The sequence below is a fragment of the Lolium perenne genome, chromosome 5 (assembly GCF_019359855.2).
Source record: "Lolium perenne isolate Kyuss_39 chromosome 5, Kyuss_2.0, whole genome shotgun sequence".
NCBI lineage: Eukaryota > Viridiplantae > Streptophyta > Magnoliopsida > Poales > Poaceae > Lolium > Lolium perenne.
Window position 1 is genome coordinate 167,501,779 of NC_067248.2, and position 9,551 is coordinate 167,511,329.

Here is a 9,551-nt window from a genome sequence, read left to right on the forward strand (position 1 = left end):
GCACTTGTCACATATAAGCACACACACTTGAGCTTTTCCTCTTGCTGGTTAGAGGATTGAGATTTCTCTCATTGAGAGCATTTACATATTGCTATTTACTCTTCGCACTTTATTTTATTGCAAACTATACACCCAAAATACCAAAACTACATCATTTTTATTATTGTTTACTTGCCTTCAGCTCCTCGTGGATTCGACAACCTTTCTGCACTTGGGAGCCATTATATGGTTCTGATCTATTATGGTTATGGCGGTGCTACTTCCTTTTTGGTTACAAATGCACACTAGACCAATGCATGGCTTGATACTTCCTGATCTAATATATGGTTGAATGCCAAATTGGATAGTCTCCTAGCCGATGAACAACATATCAAACTAGTACTGATATATGAGATGGTTGCTTTTGGATCATTGATGCAGTATATCTGACTCCAGCTCCTAGGTTATATGATTTTGATATTTGTTGTTGCCTTCTTCTTAATAAACCTTCTCCTCCGAGCTCCAACTCTTGATGCTTCTGGCTCTAATCAACCATACTACTGTTTTGGTGGATTTTGGATGGATGAACTAGATGAGCTATTGTTTTTCTATAAGAAATAGTGGTGATGTTCTTCTAGTGATTGGTTCTCCAACTCTTGATGGTTCTTGCTCTAATCAACCATACTACTCTTTTGGTGGTTTTGGGTGGATGAACTCGATGAACTACTTTTGTTTTATAAGAACCAGTGGTGATGTTCTTCTGGTGATTGGTTGCTGTGGAAGTGGTGTTGTCGATGGATAGTTTAGTTCAATTGTCATCTTGCTTTTATAGCATGGTGCCCCGTACTCCTTGTCGACAAGTGCCCCCGCTCTTGTTACTAATTAGTGTGGGTGCTAGTCATAGTTTAGTTCTTGATCCTTGTGGATCAACTCGGCATGTTGATGATAATCACCATTGGAATTGAATTTGAATGTCACTTGGCATTGCCACTTGTATTTTGGCTTGTTTTTGTTTTCTTGCAGATGATTAAAGTAACGAAGATGATGGAGAAGATGAAGAACAAGGCAGTAGCTAGGTTTAGTTTAGTTTTACTTTTCATTTTCTGTTTTTAGAAACTTGTAATTTTATTTCTATTTATTCATTGTTGTAATATTCTGGAATGTTGTAAAGGCAAATTTAATTTGTGTAATTTATTATTAAAGTTGTAATTTCTCTAATTTTGAAATGTTGTAGTTATTATTCAAAGTGTTAAGTTAAATTCAAATTGAGAACTTATTTATTATTCAATTTTTTAATTCAAATATTTTGTTTGATTTCCAATCCAAACTATTGTTTTGAATTCAAGTGCTTTTCTTAATTGCACTTCCTTTTTGAATACCAATTCAAATTTTCTTTCCCCTAAAAAACCAAAGTTCAAAGAGGCCATGCCAAAATCTATCGCACTCTCGCCACGACTAAACCCTAGTTCACAGAGAGAAAAATCAACCCCCCTTGGGTTTTATCATTTAAGCGCGAAAAAATCCTCGTTTTGCGATCAAGTGCACAACCCTTTCTAAAACTACCCCACGTTTGTCCTAAAACCTGGGATGTTACAGCATGCCCCTTAACGAGGACTTCGTCTCGAAGTTGTGGTCGTGATACCTGAATAACTCAGGATAAGACTTTCGTAGGTCACCTTCTTTCTCCCAAGTCGCTTCCCGTTCCGGATGATATTTCCGTTGTACTTTACAATACTTTATTTCTCTGTTTCTTAACCTTTTTCAATTTTCTTTGAGAATCTTGGCTGGCTACTCTACATATGTTAAATATGCTCTAGCTCTTCATGATCCGAACATTTTCGGAGTTGAGATACATGGAACACATTGTGTATGAACTTCAATCTTTCTGGTAATTCTATCTCAAAAGTTGTTCCTCTGTTTTGACTCCGGATTTTGAAATGTCCAATGTACGTGGGACTCAATTTCGCTTTTACTCCAAATCTTTTCAATCCTTTCATCGGGCTAACCTTTGAATAGACCATATCTCCAACTTTAAGTTCCCATGCCCTTCTTTTCTGATCTGCATAACATTTTTGTCGAATTTGGGCTATTTTCAAATGGTCCCTAGTGAGATCTATCACTTCTTGCTTTTCGTTGATGTAATCTGATGCAAAATCTTGGTTTTCTCCTACTTCAAATCAATATATGGGTGATCTGCACTTCCGTTCATATAAAACTTCAAATGGTGCCATTTGAATACTAATTTGATACATGTAACGGTGGATGATCTTCCCATGAGCCTCCAAAGTCTCGAGCATAGGCTTTCAACATGTTTTCTAGGATCTAATTGATTTTCTCCCATTGACGTCCTGTCTGCGGATCCAACATTCGTATTCGAGAAATTGAAAATAAAAGTGATAACATCCGAATTCGGATGCTAGTGGAAATGGATATGGTAAATATCCAGATCCGTTTTACGAAAACAAATACTATATCCCAAAGTAAATGTGATATGGAAATGGACATATCTGAATAGGATTATGTTAGCCAATTTTAGTAATTCAACCCAACGTAACCTAGAAAAACTAACAAATCGATCAAATGTTATTTATAGGATTGAACTAAAAACTACTATACATTATATCAGTATATTTATCTCTCTAACATTCTATAGTTGGCTCATTATAAAACATGAGTATTATTTCTTTATATTTGTATTCACTCCGAATTGAGAAAATATCCAATCCAAATTCGAGAAATATTCGCTCCGAATTCCTCATCCATATTCGTTCTAAAAATATGAAAATATGGGAAGAACACTATGCAATCCGTATCTTTATGCATCCCCATCCATTTCCAACCCTACTCTTGACCATATATGGAGAAAGAGATGGGTTTGGAATGGGAATGTGGGTCCTGTGGGTACAACGAAGTATGCGAACCCGAATACAACGGCTTACATTATTGCATAGTACTCGTACTAGGCATTCAGATTCCGTGTTCACCAACACATCTGAAAAAAGAAGAAAAAAAAACCTGAACATTGGCACAACCGCGCAAGGCACTCTGAAGTCTGAACTGAACTCATCTCAAAAAGAAAAGTCTGAACTGAACCCCGATGGACCAACAAGGAAACGTAGTAGTACATTGCTGACACGTGATGTCACTCACTCCCGTGCGACAGCCACCAGCTGCTTTCCGACGTTGCGCCCATGGAAGAGCCCGATGAGCGCCGCCGGCGTGTTCTCGATGCCCTCGACGACGTCCTCCACGTAGGTGATCTTCCCTTCCTTGAGGTAACCCGCCATCTCCTCCTCGAACTTGCTGTAGGTGCTGAAGTAGTCCATCACGATGAACCCCTCCATGCGGATGCGCTTGGCCACGACGCAGAAGAGGTTGCGCACGCCCTCGGGCTCCTCCAGGTTGTACTGCGAGATCAGCCCGCACATCGACACCCGCCCGCGCAGCCTCATGTTGAGCAACACCGCGTCAAGCATCGCGCCACCCACGTTCTCGAAGTAGATGTCGATGCCCTCCGGGAAGCACCTGAGAGCAAGGAGAACTCTATTAATTTTCCACTATAATTGGAAGTTGGAACACAAGAATATGGTTAGCAAATTTACCTCTTGAGTGCAGCATTGAGATCCTGTTCCTTCTTGTAGTTGAAGGCATCGTCGAATCCAAACTTTGTTTTCAGGAGGTTGACCTGAGGAGAAGGCAAATTTATCCCAGAGAAAAATGATGCATAGCACCGATGTTGTGAAACTTGCAGTTCATGATGTGCACAGCGGGAGGAAGAAGAAAACAGACCTTCTCATCTGAGCCGGCACTGCCAACCACATAGCAGCCAGTGATCTTAGCGAGCTGCCCAACAAGCTGTCCTACGGCGCCTGATGCTGCCGAGACAAAGACATACTCCCCCTTTTTCGGCTTGGCCACGTCGAAAAATCCAACATATGCAGTAAGGCCAGGCATGCCTGAATGATCAAATTACTAGCATAGTTAGTAAACAAGATTGACCAGTACTGTATCAGCTTTTAAAGTATGATGAACATAGTACACTGATAGTACATCATTATAAGGCAGGCATGCCTGAATGATGAAATTACTACTAGCATAATTGGTAAACAAGATTGACCACTGTGTCAAATTTTAAGATATGATGAAAAAGGTATATGTGATAATCAGACGTCTAGGACAGATCTCCCAAGACACAAAGCCGAGCCCCAGCATGCATGAGTCTCTGGACATGATATGGTATACTACATGCTGGCAAACTATGGACTGTCCAATGCATTCCTCTTGCATGTTTTACCGAGATCAACTAACAAATGTCACGGTTCCGTCGTCCCATATCTTGGGAGTCTGAAGTAAGAACTTGGATAAAGAGTCTGCGAACCAAGTTCAGTTTCATTTGCTCAATTATACAAGACCACGGTCTAAGAAGTGAGAAGAAATGAACCCACAAACTTGAGGTTTTAGAATAATCGTATAGAGGAAGAATAACAGATTGGTTTGTGAGAGATGCTCACCAAGAACACCCGTGTAGTAGGAGAGTGGAAGTTCAGGATGGCTGATCTTGAACAGCGACTGCGGATTAGTGATGAGGGTGTATTCTTCGCATCCTGTCATTCCCCACACCAGGTCACCTGGCTTGTAACCCGGGTGCCCGGATTCCACCACCTTGCTCACCCCAAAGGTAGTCAAAACCTGGTAGCAGGATTACCCACAGAGAGCAAGATATTAGGGATTCCATCAGATGAACCTGTGCTCGCTCGTTCGGTGAAATAGAGAGGCAGTAATTCAGAGTTGGCAGTTCGCTAATATGCTGTTGCTGTTGCTCCAACAGTTGACCCGTGCATGGAAAGCGCGATTAAAAAAACATTACGCCTGAAATTGATGTGACTGACAGTAGATCTGTGCCGAGGAAGAGGAATTTTTTATTTGGGGGTCGTCTGATAGGCTAATTAGGGTAGTGTACCTCCCCCGGGACGAAGTCCGGGACGTAGCTGGCCTCGTCGTGCTTGGTCATGCGGCCGCGCATGTAGGGGTCGCAGGAGAGGTAGAGGTTCTTGACCACCGCCGCCGCCGACCCGGGCGGTACGGCCAAGCGCGCCGTCGCCGCGACGACCTCCATGTCGTCCTCGGCGGGGAACCCCGTCACGTAGCGCTTCAGGGTCACCCTCTTGTTGCTCACCTCCGCCGCCGCCGACGCCATTGCTTCGTTTGCTGCTGGACGACGAGACGGTCGAGGAGCTCTTGTTCCAGATGTTGTTACTGAGCGCGTGCAGGTGGTGGGTATGTTTCGCGTGTGGGAGCTTTTAATGCGTGGGTAAGTGTGGACGGGAGACGTGTCGGGGTCGTGACGGGAGGCTGGGGAAAGAGGCCGAGAGGCCTGGAAGTAGCCATTTTCTGCTTCTCCCTCGCGTGTTCGGCGACACCGACTAAAAAGAGGCACAGCGCCAAATCCCACTTTCTTCGTCTACGTGAGTTTGAGACCACATCGTCCTCTCCCCCGCTCCCTCCATATTCACATGGCATTAAGAGCATCTTCACCGGTGCTCCTCAAATAGACGTAGGTATCGGCACTACAGTATGGGGGCACCACCACAACATTTTCTATTTGGGGATGTTGTTCCCACACCAGCGCCCCCATACGGCGGCCGACTAGCATCTTTTGAGTAGAAATTTGGTGCCAACGCTCCCTATCGAAGTCCTTAACATAGAGATTTTTTTGGGAGTGCCGGCGCTTTTTGGGGAGCGCCGGTGCGGGTGCTTTCTCTCATTAGAATCCCAATAAAGCTATTGGGAGCTGTATTGGGAGCACCGGTGGAGATGCTCTAAGAGCGTCTCCAGCAGGCGTTGTATAACGCGGTGCTGTAAATCAGCTTTAGAACACGCGCTATGTGGATGCAGCGCGGCGCCGGCGAGAGCTTCACCGGACGCTGCAGTTTACAGAGCGCGCATATCAGCCAAAAAACGCCCCCCCCACCAGGCGCTACAAACTACAGCGCGACGCGCTAGGGAAAACTGCATATATGCATAATTGTATATACTCAACAAGATCAAACAAACCAACTAAAAGTTAAAAACAAATGATTGCAAAAGTCCAAGTCTCATCCAAAATAGCGTAGTTCAAATGCATCACATAGTTCAATACAAAGGATAATCAAGTTCAACACCACATAAAACCAAGTTTAAAACAAACACATCATTAACTTCCTCATCCTCATGGCCATTCCATTTTGTCTTTCTTCTTCATTGGACTCTTGGACGAAGGTTTGATCACTTGAATGAGGATTCATGGAGGCCATGAAACCCCCCGACGGTGTTCCCATGCCTCCTCCATAGCCACCCATGCCTCCAACTTCACTCGTCGGTACATTCATCATGCCTCCATAGAGTCCGAAGCCACCCATGCCTCACATTCCTCCCATTGCATACATCCCTCCAAAGCCTCCCATCCCTCCCATGGCATTTATCCCTCCCATGCCACTCATGCCTCCTCCCATGCCGCGCATGTAGGGGTCGTAGGGGAGGTAGAGGTTCTTGACCAGCGCAGTCGCCGACCCAGGCGGCACGGCGATCCGCGTCGTCGCAGTGATGACCTCCATGTCGTCCTCGTCGAGGAAACCCGTCACGTGCCGCTTCAGGCCTTGTTTACTTCTCTCGTATTTTTCTTTCCAATAGGTATATGGATGGGAGGGGATTTGGTGTTCACTCAATTCCCTCAAATACTCTTCCCAAAAAATATACTAGTATGATGGAGAGTTTTTAGTTTAGGTAAAAAATATGAGGATGGGAGAGGATATCTTGTTATTATTTCGTTCAAAATCGGAGAAGTAAACAGGTAGTGGAGATTTTTTTGGATATGAAATATTCCCCTTCAATTCTCATAAATACACTAAAGTAAACAAGACCTCGGGGTCACCCGCTTGTTGCTCACCTCCGTCGCCTCCATTGCTTCCTCTTTTTTAATCTGGAAGCTCACTATCATTCAACCAGCTAGCACAGCAAGATCGCTGGCTACAAACGAACGAACGAAGCATGGAGCATCACCCGGTCATACGGCTTGGGGCAGATGGACCAACTTCGAACCACACGATACTAAAGCGTTCGCAACAGAATTACAAGTCCTGGGGCTGTACTTAGAAACACATGAATTAAAATTTGCTAAAGAAAAGGATTTAATCTTCCTAAATAAAACACCATTTGGAGCACGGTCGAACTCAGCTCCTGAAACTGCCTGAATCAGCACCAAAGCATCAGACGCCACTTCCACATGTTGGACGCTCAAATCTAAATCAATCTGTAGGGCTTTCAAACAGGCCACATCCTCAGTCTGGAGTGCGTTGCTTGCATGATCTAGTCTGCCGCCAGCAAAGTACACCGTACCCCCACTACAGTCCCTTATCACAAATCCCCAGCCACCAGTCTGGGATGAAGAAAAGAAACTCCCATCAGTATTGATCTTTAGACAGCCGTTTTCAGATTTTTGCCAAGAAGTTGTAGCAGTCTGCTGCAGCTTAAAAGCAGAAATACAGAAGTGTTCATAATCAGCAGCACATCTTGAAGCAAGGATGGTCACTTCGGCCCGTTTGTTTGGATTGTGGCTGGCTGCAGGAGAAGCTGCTTTTCTGAGTTTCACTGGTTGGTAAATTGATTGGTTGTCTAATTGTGAATAGATGAATTGTCTGAAATTCCCTGGAGTGTTGAGAACATGTATTGTGATGATTTTAGAGTATGTGTATCTATAAAATAACATGAATAATTGATGGTTGGACGAGGAAGAGGTCGACGGGGGAGGGGGATTGACGGGACGAGGCCGGACGGGGAAGAGGTCGACGGAGGAGAGGATTCCCAGCGGGGACGGGGTCGAGCCCGAGCTGAGCGCGCGGTCTGGCGCTGTCATTCTGCAAGGCCGAGGCGGCGGAGGTGAGGCGGGAAAGGTGACGGCGGGGCGACGGACGAGGGCGGCGGGAGAGAGAGGAGTCAGGGGAGGCGGTGGTTCGCCAGCGGGATCAGTGGCGGCGGCCCAACCCCGGGTGGCGGCGCGGCCAAGCCTGGAGGAACCCTATTGTCACCCTTGTGTTTTTCTCTGGATGATGCAAAATGATTTTTTTTTTGCCAAGTGCGGGGAGTTGGCCAGAAAACTGTTCGAGCCACACGGTGGCAATATGATGTAAATATTGCGGAAGGATATAACCACATCTAGAAAACGATTCGGCTGGGAAGGGGAAGATGCGGGAAGCACCTTAAAACGTGCTTCCCCGTATTTGCCTGTAGGCTGCTTCAGCTTTGGTAAAGCCAGTTTTTAAAATACTCAGTTTGTTTTGATTTGCGTGCTTTTTTTCCACTGAAAAGTAAAAAAAAAAAAAAAACCAAACAAACCCTCATTCGTCAGAGTCCAGCTTCCCTTCCCGGCATTAATTTTGTCTCTATGCTTCCACCACATCCATAGAAAAGCAACTCACCTAACTAGTTTCTTCCGCGGCAGATGAAGAACGTGTTCCACGAAAAGTGTATTTGGCTCATGGGCACCAGTGCTCCTGCTGTTTAAAAAAATTCGAAAATCATACATATTTGTTTCAAAAAAATCAAAAAAAATCGAGACATGATAAATGACGTAACCTACAAGCGTGTAAAATTTTAATATGAAATTCTTTATATTGTAGACTACACAAAAAAGACAAAATCTGTTAAAATTTGGAGATTTGAAATATGCACACGCAGATCCACACGTTTGTTATTTTTGTGTAGCCCAGAATTTTTTGTATTTGAATTGAAATTTTGCACATTTATAGGACAATTCATTGGCTACACCATGATTTTTTCTCTAATTTCTTTAAAACACATAAATATGATTTTTATTTTTTCTAAAATAGCAAGAGCACTGATGCTGATGCCCAGGAGTACCAAATATCTGTTCCGCGTTCCAGCATTTCTTTAGGACCAACACACAACCGGAACTGGTCCAGATGTTACTGAGCGCGTGTAGGTGGGTATGTTTGGTGTGTACTGGATCGAGCGGGGAGTGGGAAGAGTGGCGCTTGATGCGTGGGTAAGTGTGGACCGGAGACGTGCCGGGCTCGTGACCGGAGGCTGCCGAAAGAGGCCGAGCGGCCTGGAAGACGCCATTTTTTTTCTGCTTCGGCCGCGCGCGTTCGGCGATACTTGACGTGGGGCGCCGACCACAGCGCCAAATCCCAGTTTCGTCGTCTCGGTGAGAGTTTGAGACCACCTCGTCCTCTCTCGCCGCTCCCTTCCCTCCTTCCACGCGGCATTACAAAATGTGAACGTAGGTAAGCTGTATCTTCTGATGAATTGCAGCCAGTGTTCGTCCAACTTTACGAGTGTGAACGTGAAGTTGAGGTCACACGTAATCTCGAACAAGATTTTGTCTATGTGCGTGGGGCCGCCAGTTTGGCCTTGGATGTGCGGAAAGATTATGAATCCTAATTTTGCCGAACACATATCTTGAGACGTCAAGAGCGAAAATTTCAGTTCGCCACCAGTTAGATTCTCGTTCCAAAGCAATTTGCCTGGTCGTGATTTTGTTTTGTAAACCATTTTGGCTATAAATACCGTGCGTG

The 9,551-nt window shown here is 44.7% G+C and overlaps 1 protein-coding gene across 1 annotated transcript; it reads right to left on the bottom strand.

Moving 5' to 3' along the window:
- Positions 1-2,891: 2,891 nt before the first annotated feature.
- On the bottom strand, positions 2,892-5,269 carry LOC127300548 (2-alkenal reductase (NADP(+)-dependent)). The gene is made up of 5 exons (XM_051330674.2): positions 4,940-5,269; positions 4,491-4,668; positions 3,769-3,935; positions 3,582-3,664; positions 2,892-3,504 (listed from the first exon to the last, which is right to left on the bottom strand). The coding sequence occupies exons 1-5, from the start codon at positions 5,174-5,176 to the stop codon at positions 3,126-3,128; spliced, it is 1,044 nt and encodes a 347-aa protein (XP_051186634.1). The 5' UTR covers positions 5,177-5,269; the 3' UTR covers positions 2,892-3,125.
- Positions 5,270-9,551: the final 4,282 nt, after the last annotated feature.